Genomic DNA, 16,496 nt, shown 5'->3' with positions numbered 1-16,496 from the left:
AAAAATAATCCCGTTAAGATTGCTGATAAATATAACTCATATTATTTTTCAATTTCCCATTTATCAAGTTACAGAAATTCCTTTTAAAAATATTGTATTTTCCCCTTGTAACTGTTATTTCCGAAAGAACGAGAGAAGACTTGCTTTGTCAACGTCTTTATTGTGCCGCCATGTTCGTCTACCTGTGGTCGTGACGTCACCGCTGCTTTTCAACACTGTCGCCATATTATGTGACAATATAACAATTCTAATGTTCAAATTTAAAAACGCCCGACCTTTACTCTACTATGAAAACATCTAATACTTTTTTTCATTCACGTTCATTTTCCGAACTTGTTTGAAAACAATCAACAGGTGAGAAGTTCCAGTGATAAAAAGCTTCGCCTTCCATCTTTTTGTTCTTGCATAGAAAAGAACCATTGACAACGTTCAAAAGAGTCAAACAATCGAACTCATCCCATTAAAGTGCACTCAGAAATTGAAGTAAGGCAAAGAATATTCATGCCGCCATTAAATTCTGCTTAAATAAACACGCACTCTCGCAGTCACGCTCTCATTTAGTTCTCGGGCATTTTATTGACACACCGGGAGCAGACAAAATGGCTGCCTCCATACGTATCCATTCATCTGTGCTACTTTTGTGTTTCTGCGTCACGCCCTTGAGTCTTCGTTGAAGGTGAACCCGCTTCGAGGAGGCGAGTCAAAGTTCAAGCCAAGCTCTCGTCTTCCTGTTCCGCCACGCCGCCGACGTCCGGAGATTTTCGGCCATCTCGGTCTTCTTCCGCCTCCTCCGATAGCGAGTACATTTTTCTAGAAACGTCCGGCGTCCCCGCATGGCGGTGTTGGCAACACCCGCGGGGGTTGGGGGGTCGCTCGCTGAACGCGGCAAAATCACCGCCGCCGTTGGGGAGCCCGTTGGCGGTCCGCCGGAAGAAGGAGGCGGCCATTTTGAAGCGGTTGGCTTCGCTCTTTGCTGGGGCGCCAAGTCTGCCACCTTCAAGATGGCCGCCACGTCGTCCCGCCTTCATCATGCCCATCACCTCGTAGCGGAAACTGGAGATGTCCTGCTTCAGTTCCTGTTGGAACGTAGATCCACACTCGTCATTAGCAACGTGAGCGAAAACCACACGTGGGGTCCGCGGGGGTCCGCGGGGGTCCGGGGTGGGGGCCTCACCTTAAAGTTCTCTTCCGTCAGGCCTTCCTCCGTCTTGGCGTCTCGGATCATGGCGGCCACGTAGCGCTTGACCAGGTTCCGCAGCACCTCCTACGCGCAAGAGGCCATCAGCGCCTCGTCAACTCGCCGCCGCCGCCCGTCTCCGTGGAGACGTCACGGCCCGTTAAGCGGCAGAGAAATGGCGAGCGTCGCCCCCCCTCGCCCGACGCCCCCCACGGAGACGCGCAAATAGAACTCGACACCTCATTGAGTGGCGCGATGACTCATCTCTCATGTCTTCCAGTAGTAGACGCAAAAATCGACACGCGTGTGGACAACAGGAAGGGGCGGGGCTTACCTGGTATTGACTGTTTATTCTCAGGTTCTCAGTGGCCCGCCTCTGCATGGGAGACAAAGACGTTTTTCACTCAACCCGAAAGTAACTCAAATAAATAGAAAACTAGCTGGCTAATAGATAGCTAATAGATAACTAGCTAGATAGCTATTCCCCCAATAGATCGCCAGCCAGATAGCTAGCCAGTTAGCTAGATAGCTAATAGATTGCAAATAGGTAGCTAGCTAGGTAGCGAGCCAGATAATAATAATAAGAATAATAATACAATACATTTCTAAGCGCCTTTCAATACTCCCAAGGTCACTTAACAGTCACAGGATGAGTCTTTCTGTGGGTGAGCAGCGGCAGCCACATGCGCCAGCATTCACTCAACCCGAAAGTAACTCAAATAGATAGAAAACTAGCTGGCTAGTTAATATATAGCCGATAGATAGCTAGCTAGAAAGATATACATATATATATAAGATATACATATATATATATAAGATATATATATTGTCTGCTGGTCAGGCAGCATCACCACCCGGGACAGAAAAAGACTGGAGCGCTTTGTCAAGCGGGCCAGTTCTGTCGTGGGCTGCTCGCTGGACTCTCTTGAGGAGGTGGGCAACAGACGGACGCTAGCTAAACTAAAAGCTATGACGGACAGCCCCTCCCACCCCCTCCTGCCCATCCTGACAGCTCTGGGTAGCTCCTTTAGCCAGAGACTATTACACCCGCGCTGCAAGAAGGAGAGGTACCGCCGCTCGTTCCTACCGACTGCTGTCAGGCTTCACAATTCCCAATGATCACATGTGAAAAAACAAACAAAAAAAAAAACTGGACACTTGTAAATATGGGTTGTTGCAATATATCTTAATGCATCTCTTGATTCTGCACTATGTACAGTCTTGTTTATAGAACGGTTTTTGCACATCTACATTTGCACAGTATACAGTTGACATTTTTATTTTGTTATGCTTGAATATCTTGTTTTCTATCCTTTCACTCCCACCCCAACCCCATCCCTCTTCAATTGCTGCTGTGGACTGCAAATTTCCCCATTGCGGGACGAATAAAGGTATTCTGATTCTGATTCTGATTCTGATACAGCTAGCCAGCTACATAGCTAACTAGCTACACAACTAGCGAGCTAGATATATAGCGAATAGATAGCTCATCAGGTAGCCAAAAAGCCCAAAACGAGCGGCCCCCCTCACCCCAAGCGTGCCGATGGTATCCCGCGGGGCGTGGCCGTCGCCCCGGCACGCTCGCGACCTCAACCAGCAGACCAGGTACCAGATGGTCTTCGGACTAGGGACCACGTTGAAGGGCGGCGGCAGGGTGGCCCCTTCCTCAAAGTAGCTCATCCACAGCTTGGTTCGGGCAAACTTCCACTCGATGTCGGCGTGGTCCTAAGCGACACGTATGGAGCCACTGGGTTACCCCCCATGGTCCTCACAGGGTTTTGGCGTGTTCCTCACCGCGATGTGCTGGTAGGAGTTGTTCATCATGGCGATGAGCATGTTGAGGAGCACCACCAGGGAGATGATGTTGTACGTGCCAAACATGGTGGCCCCTACAAACTCGGTGAACTGGTGGTCGGCGTCCACGTTGGTCACGTACAAGCTGATCAGGCCGAAGATGGACCAGAACAGCGACTGAAGGGTCTCGAACAGCCTGTGCGAGATGTTTAAGGAAAGGACCCGAGATTCCGAGGCGAGGATGGCAATGAGATCATTTGAGATCTAGGATCAATTCTAGTGATCGGGTTGAGTCTCGGATGTCCTGAGACGGTGGCGGGACTCACGTGGAGAAAGCGTTGTTCTGTTCCACACATCGGATGCCCTTGCACTTGGCCCTCTCATCCGAGGCTTTGGTTTCGTAGTAGAAGTACAGCTGGTTCAGCCCGTTGGCGAAAGCCAGCAAAACCTGGACGGGGGAGGAAGATTTAGCAACTCTGAGCGTCTCCTTGGTCTCTGGATCCCTGCGGAGGGGCTACCAGGCAGTAGATGAAGAGGAACTTGAGGATGTCCAGCAGCATGCGGCCCAAGGAGATCTGCAGAGGTCCCAGGTGGGAGTTGGCCGTGAAGAGTGAGATGAGACGCAGGGAGCTGAAGATATTGGCGATGGCGAAAACCGCCTCGGCCACCAGGGTCGGGTGCCACATCTCCCACTGGTTTCTGGGCTTACTGCCACCGTACTGATGAAGGAGAAGATGAGCGAGACACGACAGTGACCAAGGTCCATCGCGGAGCTCCGCCAGCGGGCTACCTTGGCGTAGGCCACCATTTTCAGGGAGATGGTGGCCAGGTAGAGAGAGTTCATGACAAAGTCCATCAGGTTCCACCAGTCGTGAACGTAGTCCTGGAAACCTCCATCCCACATCTGCTTGACTTCAGCCCAGATGAAGCCTGCAAAGACCCATACAAGGTCGGACGTTAGCCAAGAGGTCCTCGTGTTGTGAGAGGGCGAGCTTCCCGCCAGACCATAAGGGGACGCCGCGATGACTCACCCAGCACCCAAGGCAGGATCATCCACTCCACGGCGGTAGGAGCCGGACCCTGGCGGTCCTGCTCGGTGGTGACGATGTGCTGCGACGCCAGCAGCAGCAGAAAGAGGAAGGTCAGGTAGGAAGCCGTGTGGCAGATGAACTTGATGAAGGGCTTGCGGATGAAGAGCCCGTAGCGGCTCTTGGGGGCCACCAGGTAGACCAGGGCGAACGCCGGGTACAGCAGCCCGATGAAGACGCACGTCAGGAACTTGCCGGCCCAGTGGCGCCGCCGCCAGCCCGGGAACTCGTCGTACCAGCGCGACGCTAGTAGCTGCTGGCAGTTGGGCTGCGCCACAAACTGGAAACGCCAAAGGGTAGAACTTTTCAGGCCTGCGTTCGGCCGTTTTTAAATCAAAGGACCCCGTTTGGGAGCTCGCGGGTCTTGGCGGAGGTCCCGCTTGCCACTTTGAGGCGGCGGTGATTGAACAGCGCACAAAAAAACAAACGAGACTTGGAGTCGCCGGATCAGAGCGGCGGAGCGTCGACCCGCATTGTCGGGTGCCGACTCTGCAGCCCGGTTACCATGGCAACAAGGGCTCCTAAATTGAGTGCGTGAGAGCGGCGGCGGCGGAATGAGTGAGTCACATTCGAAGATGCGAAAATGTCAAAGGAAGACAAAAGTCCAGAAGGAAAGTCAAAAGCAAAGCCCAAATGTCTTCCCTAGCGCCCGTCAAAGGCGCTGAAGCATAGTCGAAGCCATTCTGAGCTTGTTAGATGGTGTAGGGACGACCTGTCTAGACCCCTATCAAGACCTCAACGGCCCTGCGAGGGCACAAGGAGATAGGGTTCCAACTGCCATCCAGGAAATGAGCAGTCTGTGTGTAATTTCAGTCGCTTTCTTGGAAGAAAGTCACCAAGAAGCTAACCGAAAAACCAATTGTTCCCTTGCGCAAATTCCCCGCGAGGCGATTGCATTTGTCTGCGGCCAACGATGAGATGAGAGTTAAAAGCCGGAGATTATCTCCCGCCTGCTCAGCCCACGGCGAGGCTCGCTGGGATTTACTTTCATTTGCACTTGATCAAGTGCGGAACGAGGTTCTGAAGGTGACCCCGGCGTGAAGGTTACCTCTTTTTGGTGGTACTTGATGGCCAACTTGAGTCTGGCCAGGTCTCCGTTTCCCTCCTCTTCCAGGAGGTTGACGTCGTCTTTGTAGTTGAGGATCATCTCCAGTTCTCTGGAGCTTCTGGTCTGGTCCAGCAGGTCCTTGGCGAACTCCTTACACTGCTGAGACAGTTGCTCGTATTCGGACTTGAACTCGTTCTCCACCTGCAAGCGGGCGGTCCAGCACCCGGGACACATATGCCACGGACGAAACCGCGTTAGAGGAACCCGATTTGGACAAACAGTAGCGCTTTTCAACCATAGAAAGCCTAAAAACCAAAAGATTCAAGCTAGCAACACTGACTCCTGGTACTCCGTGCTACAAAGTCACTTGCGGGGCCCTCTTTGGACAAAAGTCGTTGTTGGCAGGTGGCGACGCTGACCTTGCTGAGCTCCTGTAGCTCCCAACTGAGCCTGAAGGCGGTGAGGAAGGGGTCCTCGCTGGACAGCGCGATGAGCGACGGACTGGACAGGGCCTTGTAGATGTTGAGGCGGGAACGCGAGTGCCGCAGGCTGTCCACGTCCGAGCCGGATACGCACTCCACGCAGTTGCAGCGGACCTGCCGGGCACAAACAGTGAATGATTGTCCATCCAAGGAGGTCCTCCTACTTCATGGACTTTTCAGTAGGTCTCCTGCGGTCAATTGCTGACAATTAACATTCGTGGGGGCGGGGGGTGTATAGTCCTCAATGGTCCTGACTTTGACCGTGGTCACCTCATGTGGCTGCGGCATGGAGACGCCCTTCTGAACCAGCAGCTTGACGATCTCGTAGTTGTTGGTGTGCGCCGCCAGGATGATGGGCGTGATGTCCGGCGTGAAGTCCGAGAACTGCTTGTCCAATAGGATGGGCGGGACCTGGGGAGGGACGGTAGGCACGCAACCGGACACCTCGTTAGCAACGTTCAGGAGAGTTTCTGGATAATTCAGTGTCCCAGACACCCCAAATTTTGAATTACACAAGAGGTCACAAAAGGACGTCATCGTGCAACTTGGCAGTCTTTGGACAAAAGAACAACCTCAACTTAGTTCACATGATCAAATCCTGTCGGTGTACAAAGCAGAAACAAATAAGATTTTTACGTTGAAGTAACCTTGAGCAAAAACTGGTCTGAGCACGATCGGTTTTTACTCTTCTTCTTCTTCCAAAAGTACACTTCCAGAAGAATTAGTGTGCTGCCATCTGCTGGTCACGATCCAACCTCAAGTGGACCCCGAAGGTCTCCAAAACGGTCTCGGTCTCACCTGCATCCCGCCGCTGGGTTTCTTGTGGTTGAGCAGCAGCTCCACGGCGCCCACCACCTCCTTGCGGATGGCGTGCAGCAAGGCGTCGCCCACGTAAACGCCGAAACTCAATAGGAGCTCGATGATCTCCAGGTTCTCGTTCTCGATGGCGATGAGCAGCGCCGTGCGGCCCAACGGGTCGATGCAGTCGATGTTGATCTTGAAGTAGATCTCAGCCTCCTGCGGGGACCCCAAAGTCGCAGGTTACTTGGCGGGTTTCTGTTGCGGAGTGGTCGTCTGTTCTTTGGGTCTTTTAGCAAAATGCTAAGGTCCTCAAAGTTCCCGACGTCGGCTAACCTGTAGGGCCTGCTTGACGCTAGCGTAGTCGCCCTTCTCCACGGCTCCCAGGTAGGCCTTCTCCAACGCCGACAGTTCCGATTCGGCCCTCACGATCCTCAGGGGGATGCGGTCTCGGTACGACGAGCTGTCCGAGCGCCGGTAGTACAGCTGGGACATGGCCCCCGCTAACGCTAACGGACGCTAACAGTCGTTGCCGGGCCACAGGGCGTCGTCCTGAAGAGGGATGGGTGAGTGATTGACAGCGTTAGCGGTTGCCTAGCAACAGTTGTTAACAAGTATTCAACAATAGCCTCGTTTGCGTCGAAGATAAACTGGAAAAGAAGCAAAAAGTTCCGGAAACTGTCCAAGAAAACCGAGACCACGCGTGTTGGACGTAAGAAGCCCTGGACATGAAGGCTGAGTGCTCTAATCCTTTTTGGTTCGGTCTCAACCGAGCTAATTACAATTAGCGACGCTAGTAACGACATTAGCCGCAGTCGCTGGCGTCCGCGGGGGCCGGAGTTGATTGACAGGCGGGGCCAACCTTGTCTGAAAGTAAACACCATTAGCTTGCTAATTGATCGACAGCGCCCGCGGTTGCCTAGCGACCAACAGGCTTCTAGTTTTGATTTTATTTTTTAGGTGGAATAAGAAGGAAATGTCTCTGTTGACGAAGTAAGCAAAAAAAAGTCGCGTCATGAATGCATTGCGAGCACTTTAAAGGTCAACAAAGGCAAAGTAAACAAATCCAAACGTAATCAAGCATTTTTTTTTTCATTTTTCTTAACATGATTGCATTTTTATTGAGTTTTTTGTTGTTCCAGGAAACATCAAAACCCCGACAAGTAAGCAAGCGCAAAGTTGTCATCGCTGTAAAATCTCCCCAAAAAGTTGCCCGTCGACATGGACTTAAAACAAGATGTTTGATCCGGATCGGATCCGGATTGATTGGAACATTCATGGACAATGTAAACGCTGCCATGCATTACAACAACTAATAATAATAATAATAATTCAACATCAACGACCTTTTTTCCCATTGATCCAGATCGGATCCGGATTGGAGCATTAATGGATAATGTAAACGCTACCATGCATTACAATGAATAATAACAATAATATTAACAATAATAATAATAATTCAACATTAACAACCTGTTCTCCCATACGAATGCACTTATGGGCCACGTGCACGCTCCCCGACGTGCACGTTTCCATAGAACTCAGCCGCATATGAGCACATCATCTGCATTGTTTCATCCTGCAGCACCCCCCCCACCCCAACACTCCCCCGTTTATCCTAATGCGAAAAATAATAACGCCACTTTACTAGCGCTCGTGGCGGGATAACGCTAACGTGCACGCACGCACACACACACACACAGAGCTGCTGAAGTAAAAACGGCAAAGTTACACCGTGCACATGCACGTGAGAGTGCACATACAAAATCATGAGAGCAAAATGGGGGAGGAGGGGGGAGTAAAAGAGCACCCACCTTAGTGATGATGTTGCGCAACTTGGTGCTGATGATCTCCACAAGGGGCCGTTTTTTTTTTTTTTTTGGGGGGGGGGGGGTTGCGGGTTCCCTCACACGTTCCACACGCCACCCCACCTCTTCCTCCTCCTCCTTTTTTTCATCCTTGTCGTGATGGCCGTCCTGGTGGTCACCAACACATCCACCGCCAGCAAAAAGGTTACTCACCACCCGGCGACTTTGGAATCGGGAGCGCTGGAGAAACGCAGTGAAGGGAGGAAAGGGAAGAGACAAGGTGGGGGGGGGGGGGGGTAGTGCGAGAGACGCACACCCCCCCCTCCCTCGCCGCAGTTCAAAGTGCGTCTGTCGCACGCTTGCGCTTGCAGCCACCTGTTGGCAGGAAGAAGAAAATGATGATGATGATGATGATGGGAAAAGAAGCAGAAAGGGGTGAAAAAGTACAAGTGGGGGTGAAAGTATTGAGGGGCAGAAAAAGTAACCATTTTTGGGTCACTTTTTTTTAATAAAAAAAAATAAAGGTGATTCCGATTCTGAAAGAAAGAAATTGGTTTTCTGAAGATTAGCTAGTAGCTAATTGTTAAAGTAATCATTATGTAAAATATGCAACAGTGGCATGGGGGGGGCGGTGTCAGGGGGGGCAAAATGAAATGAATCATGTGACTAAAAAGTCATTTGTGAAGCACACCCCCCCCCCCTGGCGACGTTTGGCAATGAATCACGCGCATGATAATCAATAGCCAATTATAGCAATAGCCTGCGTGTCAATAAACGGAAGGAGCCCGTCGCGAGCAAGCGTGTGTGCGTGCGGTCGTTCAAGAAAATAAAACGAAGGAAAACAAGATGGATTCTAAAAATAGACCCCCCCCCCCGGAGTTCATTCTTCTGCCGTAAAAGGCAAATGTTGGTGGGGCGCATTGAAACAAGACCCCCCCCCCCTCAGTCCAGTCCACATGACACCAGCGCAGTAACGCCGATATGTGCCTCTCACAGCGCTGCGACTTCCGTGGAAAGGCAGTGCGGGGACGCCTATTTTCCAAGGAAAAGGCCCCCCAAACAACCGAGAACTGGCGCTAGTGCTAAATACCGAACGCGATCTACTCAGTGAGGACAGTTCAAATCATTGGCAACGCCTTAGCCACTCTGGAAGACTAGCGCACTACAAGAATCAAAACAAGGGCACAGAAAATCCGACTGGACCCTCCGCACCCTGCCCACCACCTTTTCCAGCGACTCCCCTTAGGCAGGCGCCATGCACACCAAATCCATCAGACTTTTAAATAGCTTGTTTCCACGTCGCCATTAGCTCTCTAACCCAAACAGAACTGGATTAGATTAGATTAGACTTTATGAGTGTCCTCCATACTTATTTGTCATGTATTTGTTTATGATGATACTAGTGCAGCGTGTTCTACCAGAGACCAATTCCTTGTGTGTTCTACATACTTGGCCAAGAAAGAGGATTCCGATTCGGCTAAATAGCCAAATAGCTAGCTAGCTAATATATAGCTAATTTATAGCCAGCCATCTATCCAGCCAGACAGCTAAATAGCCAAATAGATAGCTAGCTAGCTAATAGCTAGCCAGCTATGCATCCAGCCAGCCAGTTAAATAGCAAGCTAGCTAGCGAATAGATAACTAACAAATAGCCAGCTATCTATCCAGCCAGCCAGTTAAATGGCCAATTAGCTAGCTAGCTAATTGATAGCTAATAGATAGCCAGCCAGCCATCCAGCCAGCCAGGTAAATAGCCAAATAGCTAGCTAGCTAACAGATAGCCAGCTATCCATCCAGCCAGCCAGTTAAATAGCCAAATAGCTATCTAGCTAATAGATAGCTCATAAAAATGAACTCCGCAACACAACTGATCCAAAATGGCCGTCTCTCTCGAATGATTTCAGTGAGTTTCAAAACGTTCAGGTTGCCCCTTCATCCTTCCATGAAAAACGTTGCCCCCACTCTGCTCGACACGGTTCAAGGACTGTGTACAAAGGGGAGGGTCTTATCCGTCCAGTCCCAAATCTTTCACCGTGACCCAGCCGGGCTCCTCTATCGCCATGGCAACACCGTCGCCCAGCTTTGGGATGTCATTAGCCGCAATCTCCGCCCCCCCACCAAGTTCCACCACCATCAACCCGCTGACCAGGCAACATTGTGAAAATATAATAAGATTTTTTAATTTTTTTCTCACTGGGGGGGGGGGGGGGTGGTCCGCACTTCACGACCCCGCGTGACCTCCCGGAGAAACGTCGGCCATATTGAAATTAATCGGTCGCCGCCGTCTTTGAGCGCCTTTCAATTGCTTTTGAGGCAACATAAAAGACGTGGCGGCTGGGCGAGTGGTCGCCGTGACAACCACCTGAGGAGGCCATGAGCCCGGGATGCTGCGGCGCTACGCTAACCATCTCAGATTAGCCGCGTCCTTCGCCGCTGGCGATATATGAGCTATCTAGCTAGCTATAAGCCTAGCTAGCTACCTAGCTAGGTACCGCAAGGTAGCTAGCTATAAGCCAGATACCTACCTATAAGCCAGCTACCTTGCTAGCTACCTAGCTAGCTATCTATTTGCCATATATTAGCTGTCTAGCTGGCTATATCGCTGACGATATATTAACTTTCTAGCTAGCTATTAGCTATCTATCTGGCTAGCTATCTAGCTGGCTCGCTATTAGCTATATATTAGCCAATTTTCTATATATTTGAGTTACTTCCGAGTTGAGTGAATGCTGGCGCGTGTGGCTGCCGCTGCTCACCCACAGAAAGACTGATCCTGTGACTGTAAGGTGACCTTGAGAATTTTGAAAGGGGCTTAGAAATAAAATTTATTATTATTATTTGAAACTTCAATCCAAATTTGAAACCTTACCCTCCATTAGAAAGACACTGCTGATTAATAATAATAATAATAATAATAATAATGAGTGAACGCGTGTTAGTTTTAAACTCGACTATATTTTGCGCATCCATTGATGGTAGCTATCTGTCGCCCTCTGTCGCCTCACACGAGAATTGTTCTTACCTGAACAATTCACTCGTCTTTACTCTTCAATTTTGACGCCATAATCATATTTGATTTTTTTAATTGATTGATTTTTTAAAAATTGATTTGATTGATTATTTTTTAAATTTTCTTTAATATGCTTAAAATTCGAATCAGCTTTTGCTGTCCCCGATTGGCTAATGATAATCACGTGACAAAATGGTTTATCAGGAAGCACTCGCACGGTTCCTTGGCGACCCTTTCAAGCTCAGTTCCTTTCAGATTGTAATTTCGTTCTTTTTCGAATTCGTTGCTGGTTTTAGTCATATTAAGAGGTATACGTCTCTTATTTAAGTCATTGAAATTAATTCACAGTTTAAAAGTGCGAATATTTCACCCAAATACCGAGCGAGAGACGAGTACATCGGAGTCTCGCTTTTATTTTGAAGACCCTCACCCTAACCGCGTTTGACCGAAACGCGGCTCGTGTTTTGCCCAACGAGCGAGTTTACCCACTTGGAGCCAAATCGCACATTTCTACCGCGCCCAAATGTTTTCCGCATACTCGAAATCTTCCCTGGAGCGTGTAAGGTAGCCAAGGCGGCTCAATGTTAACGTGCTACAGCATGCGTGCGGACGTGCGGGCGCTTCGGGTTCTGCTCACCTTCAGACGGGTCGCGCCGGAGCCTCGGTGGGCGCATGGACACTTCCGCCGAAGCCTGAGCACCGGGACGCCGCTGCGGAATGACTTTTTTAAAGGTTGGGGAGCGCCGTCGCGAGTTGACATAAATGTGGGAAAATGAACAAAAAATAATCTATAAATTAAGACCGAAATTGTAATTGGAAAGTCTGGATGAAAGAGCATTTCACGAACGTATTCGATTTAAACGCTTACGAGCCGTCATTTGACCTTAAAATGAACTACAATAATCCCTCGTTTTTCGCGGTGAATAGGGACCGGGACCACCCGCGAAAGACAAAGCTGGCTATCTAGATGGCTAGATATTAACTAGCTATTAGCTAGCTAGCTTCCGTGAACATTGTATTGCTCAAATGTGTGTTTTACCCGGAAGATGTGGAGGCCACGCTATCCGCCGCGAGGAAGAAGGTGGCGATGATAGCGCCGGGCAGCTCTTGGAGCCCGATAGAGATCAACCCCAACCTCCCGCCGGAGAGAACCGACATCGTGATCGTGGGCGGCGGCGTGATGGGCTGGTCCGTAGCGTACTGGCTCAAGAAGAAGCAGGGCTTCCCCGGCGGACTCAACGTCGTCGTGGTCGAGAAGGACACCACGGTGAGTGCGTCCATTCTGGAAAAAAATCATGGGTGACAATGAAGTAAAGAAAGCTGTTTGTGGTACTCTGTCGGAAGTACTCGCAGGCGTCGTCGGTGCTGTCGGCCGGCGGGATCCGCCAGCAGTTCTCGCTGCTGGAGAACATTCGCCTGTCGCTGGCCTCCGCCGACTTCTTGAGGAACATCAACGTAGGTCGGCAATTAGCAAACTAGCTATCTAGCTATTTAGCTGACTACCTATCTAGTACTTTATTTGCTATCCATTAGCTATCTGGCCGGCTCGTGAGCTATCCATTAGCTATCTGGCCGGTTCATTAGCTATCTCGCTAGCCATCTATTAGCTATCTGGCCGGCTCGTTATCTATCATAATAATAATAATCCATTTCATTTCAAAGCGCCTTTCAAAACTCTCAAGGTCACTTTACAGTCACAGGATAAATGTCTGCTGGTGAGTAGTGGTCGCCACATGCGCCAGCGTTCACTCAACCCGGAAGTCACTCAAATAGATAGCTAGCTAGATAGATAGCTAATAGATAGCGTTTAGATAGCCAGCTAGTTAGATAGCTATATAACTAATAGATTGCCAGCTAGGTATCTAGCTATATACCATTTTTAATGAGTGTTTTTCGCTCAAATAACCAATGTTTAAAAATTTGATAGCAAATAGAGATCAAGCTAGCTATCTATTAGCTATCTGGCCAGTTCATTAGCTATCTATTAGCTATATAGGCTTTCTATCTATTTGAGTTATTCTGGGTTGAGTGAACGCTGGTGCGTGTGGCTGCCGCTGCTCACCCCCAAAACATCTTATCCCGTGACCTTAATGTGACCTTGAGAGTTTTGAAAGGCGCTTAGAAATGTTCCCGTTCCGCAGGACCACTTGGGTGTTCTGAACGAAGACCCGGTGGACGTGCACTTTAACCAGGCGGGTTACATGTTCCTGGCCAGCCACAAGGGGGCGCCCATCTTGGAGGAGAACTACAAGACGCAGAAGTAGGTTAGCGTCGTTTTCCCCGATGAAACATTTTTTTTTCACCCGTTTGTCCTTGGGAAGGGACGCCGGTGCGCAGGTGTCGCTTCTGTCGCCTGCGCAACTCCGCGAGAAGTTTCCATGGATAAACACGGAAGACGTGGCGCTCGCTTCGTATGGTGAGTACGCGGAGGGCCTGCTGTGAAGGCCTTTCTTTGACGACGATGAAAACGGCTTGTCAAACGCTCGCTAATTCCATCCCATCCTACTGATCAAAACAAAAGTATCATTTACAGCAAGGGTGTCCAAGTCGAGGCCCCGGGGGCCAAATCTGGGCCACCGCATCATTTTATTTGGCCCACGAAAGCAAATCAAGCATGTCAGGTGCCATGCTCATCTATCGAGCTAGCTAGCTACCTAGCTAGCAAAAAATGTAAAAAGGGTTTGAATGGATGCTGAAGTGTGTCTGTTAGCGATTTGTTAGCTATCTGTCTGTCTGTCTGTGTGTGTGTGTGTGAAGGTATGGAGAACGAGGGCTGGTTTGACCCGTGGTCTTTGCTGAACGCCTTCAGGAGGAAAGCCCTTTCCATGGGCGTCATCCAGTGTTGCGGAGAAGTGACGGGTGGGCAAACGCTCGCCCGGCGCAAAACATGAAGAAACGCCCCTTTTTCCGAAGATTCTCGGTTGTCAACGCCGCGTCCGCGTTCTCCCTTTTTGCCAGGTTTCAAATTTACCTCCAACGAGGCCATCACTGAAGACGGAGAACGTTTGGAGCTGCGCAGGATCAAAAGTGTTCAAGTGAGCACGTCTTGATCATTTCACAGCAAATGTTATTACAGTCATACCTTGGCTTACGAACCTAACTGGTTCCCAGAAAGTGTGTGTAAGGCCAAAAGTGTGTATTCCAAACATTAATTTCACATAGGAAAGCATCAAAATGAGAATAATGCGTTCCCAGATCCCCATAAAACATCATTTTCAACTAAATAAGCCTTAAAAACTACACACAATATACCTTATTTTATGTATCATAAATGTACTATGGTATTGTAATTAAATAAATAAAGTGTACTATATAATAAAGTCATTTTATTTACCTTTGTGATGGTCGTTGATGGCTTGATGGAATGCATCGCTTTTTGCAGTGTCCTTGAGAGTTTTGAAAGGCACTTATAAATGAAATGTATTATTCTTATTTTAAAGTGTCTCAAGGAGCTCTGCGTTGTACATCTTAGAAGTTGTGATATTGCAACAGATGCAAGCAGACACACCAGAAACTTCATTAATAGCTGCTTCCCTTGTTTGTATGTTGCTCTTCAAATTGTACTGATGGTTTGTGCGGGTCATTTGTAGAGCCTGATTGATGGGATATTTTAACCTTGCAGTCTACACACTGCCTTTGAGCTATCAACGAGGTTGAAACGAGTCCAACTTTCCATTTCCAGCTGGGTTCTCTTGGTTCACTCACTGTCCTCCAGGTGCAGATGCCTCGCAGTTTGGAGACCCAGCCGGTGGAGTGCACCATCGTGGTGAACGCAGCGGGGGCCTTCTCGGCCAAATTGGCCCGCATGTTGGGCGTGGGCCTCGGGGCCCCAGACACCCTGGCGGGGATCCCCGTCCCCGTGGAACCCAGGAAAAGGTAACAAGGACAAAACGAGTCAACTGCGCCCGACGCGTGAAACGGCGCCTGACCTTGTTTCAGGTTCGTGTACGTCTTCCATTGTCCGGAGGGTCCCGGACTGGACGCCCCCTTCCTCATCGACCATTCGGGGGTGTACTTCAGGAGGGAGGGGCTCGGAGGCAACTACATCGCCGGAAAGTCGCCCGACCAGGTACTGGAATCGACGCTTTGGTTCTGTCGTGAGAAGAAAAACACCCCCGTTCCCTTGCAAACGACCATTGGCTCCGCGCGGCGCCAGGCCGAGGAACCAGACGTGTCCGATCTCCAAGTGGACCAGCGCTTCTTCCAAGACCACATTTGGCCCCAACTGGCCCATCGCGTTCCCGCTTTTGAGAAACTGAAGGTAAGTGGTCCCGCTAAGGGTAGGCGTCCCATTAGCGGAATGGCTAACTGGCTTTCGTGCCGCTTTGGGGCCAGGTGACCAGCGCCTGGGCGGGCTACTACGACTACAACACCTTGGACCAGAACGGCATCGTGGGGGCGCACCCGCTGGTCAACAACATGTATTTTGCCACCGGCTTCAGCGGCCACGGCCTCCAGCACTCGCCGGCCGTGGGCCGCGCCGTCGCCGAGCTCATCCTGGACAACGGCTTCGCCACCGTGGACCTCAGCCGGTTCGGTTTCCGACGCATCGCCGACCGCGAGCCGCTAACGGAGAGCAATATTATTTAGTTGTCGCCGATAGCCGCAAAAAGCCCCCGTGCCCCCTTTTCTCGTCTTCAATGCTACTAAACTAGCATTGAGCCCTTCGTCATGCTCGGGTTTGTTGTTCCGGTTTCCTCTCGGGGGCCGAAAGAGAGCTAGCTAAGAGAAATCGCTAGCTAGCTAGCTTGATAGATGACCATGGCACTTGATATGCTCTATTTGCCTTCACAGGCCGAATAAAATGATGTGGCGGGCCAAATTTGGCCCCCGGACACCTGTGGTGTACTGGATTAGTCAACTGGCTGAATAGAAACAGAGCTAGCTAAGAGAAATCGCTAGCTAGCTAGCTAGCTCGATAGATGAACATGGCACTTGACATGCTTGATTTGCCTTCGCGGGCCGAATAAAATGATCAGGTGGGACCAGGTTTGGCCCCTGGGCCTCAACGTGGACACCAGTGATTTAAACAAATCACACCTGGATGAATGTATTTAGTTTTTCTACTTCTTTTCCTTTCATCACTTTACTGCTGTGAAATGTACATTTTCTGCACTGTGAGACGAATAAAGGTACAGCCAATCAAATTTTGACATCCCTTATCCACTGGTGAAAAGGATGCTTTGATCTCTTTCATCTAGAACTGCTTCATACGACAAATAGGGTCACGTTATGTTGTTGTTTTGACTTCAAGATGGCTGCCTTCTGTATTTTGTTTTTCTACTTCTTCC

The 16,496-nt window shown here is 49.9% G+C and overlaps 2 protein-coding genes across 3 annotated transcripts; one reads left to right on the top strand and one right to left on the bottom strand.

Moving 5' to 3' along the window:
- Window positions 1-148: 148 nt before the first annotated feature.
- LOC148886900 (short transient receptor potential channel 4-like) lies at window positions 149-9,000 on the bottom strand. Its single transcript, XM_089017294.1, has 15 exons — window positions 8,202-9,000; window positions 6,724-6,939; window positions 6,388-6,606; window positions 5,860-6,000; window positions 5,527-5,703; window positions 5,108-5,308; window positions 4,003-4,339; window positions 3,762-3,901; window positions 3,490-3,690; window positions 3,298-3,419; window positions 2,972-3,167; window positions 2,708-2,902; window positions 1,512-1,553; window positions 1,175-1,264; window positions 149-1,076 (listed from the first exon to the last, which is right to left on the bottom strand). Exons 2-15 carry the CDS (start codon window positions 6,880-6,882, stop codon window positions 708-710), a joined length of 2,589 nt encoding a protein of 862 aa, XP_088873420.1. The 5' UTR covers window positions 6,883-6,939; window positions 8,202-9,000; the 3' UTR covers window positions 149-707.
- Window positions 9,001-11,625: 2,625 nt separating this feature from the next.
- On the top strand, window positions 11,626-16,367 carry foxred1 (FAD dependent oxidoreductase domain containing 1). 2 transcript variants are annotated; one of them, XM_089017041.1, is made up of 11 exons: window positions 11,627-11,937; window positions 12,252-12,472; window positions 12,550-12,660; window positions 13,347-13,465; window positions 13,527-13,621; window positions 13,963-14,064; window positions 14,164-14,240; window positions 14,921-15,081; window positions 15,145-15,274; window positions 15,362-15,466; window positions 15,541-16,367. In XM_089017041.1, the coding sequence occupies exons 1-11, from the start codon at window positions 11,787-11,789 to the stop codon at window positions 15,793-15,795; spliced, it is 1,527 nt and encodes a 508-aa protein (XP_088873167.1). In that variant the 5' UTR covers window positions 11,627-11,786; the 3' UTR covers window positions 15,796-16,367. The 2 variants fall into 2 exon arrangements, with proteins under 2 accessions (XP_088873165.1, XP_088873167.1); XM_089017039.1 differs by having other exon boundaries at window positions 11,626-11,937; window positions 15,145-15,466.
- The last annotated feature ends 129 nt before the right edge of the window (window positions 16,368-16,496 follow it).

This window comes from Hippocampus bargibanti, linkage group LG16, assembly GCF_051943395.1.
Source record: "Hippocampus bargibanti isolate YZ-2025 linkage group LG16, ASM5194339v1, whole genome shotgun sequence".
NCBI classification, from domain to species: Eukaryota; Metazoa; Chordata; class Actinopteri; order Syngnathiformes; family Syngnathidae; genus Hippocampus; species Hippocampus bargibanti.
Note: the sequence above shows the minus strand (reverse complement) of the source record. Positions and strands in the feature narration are given on the sequence as shown.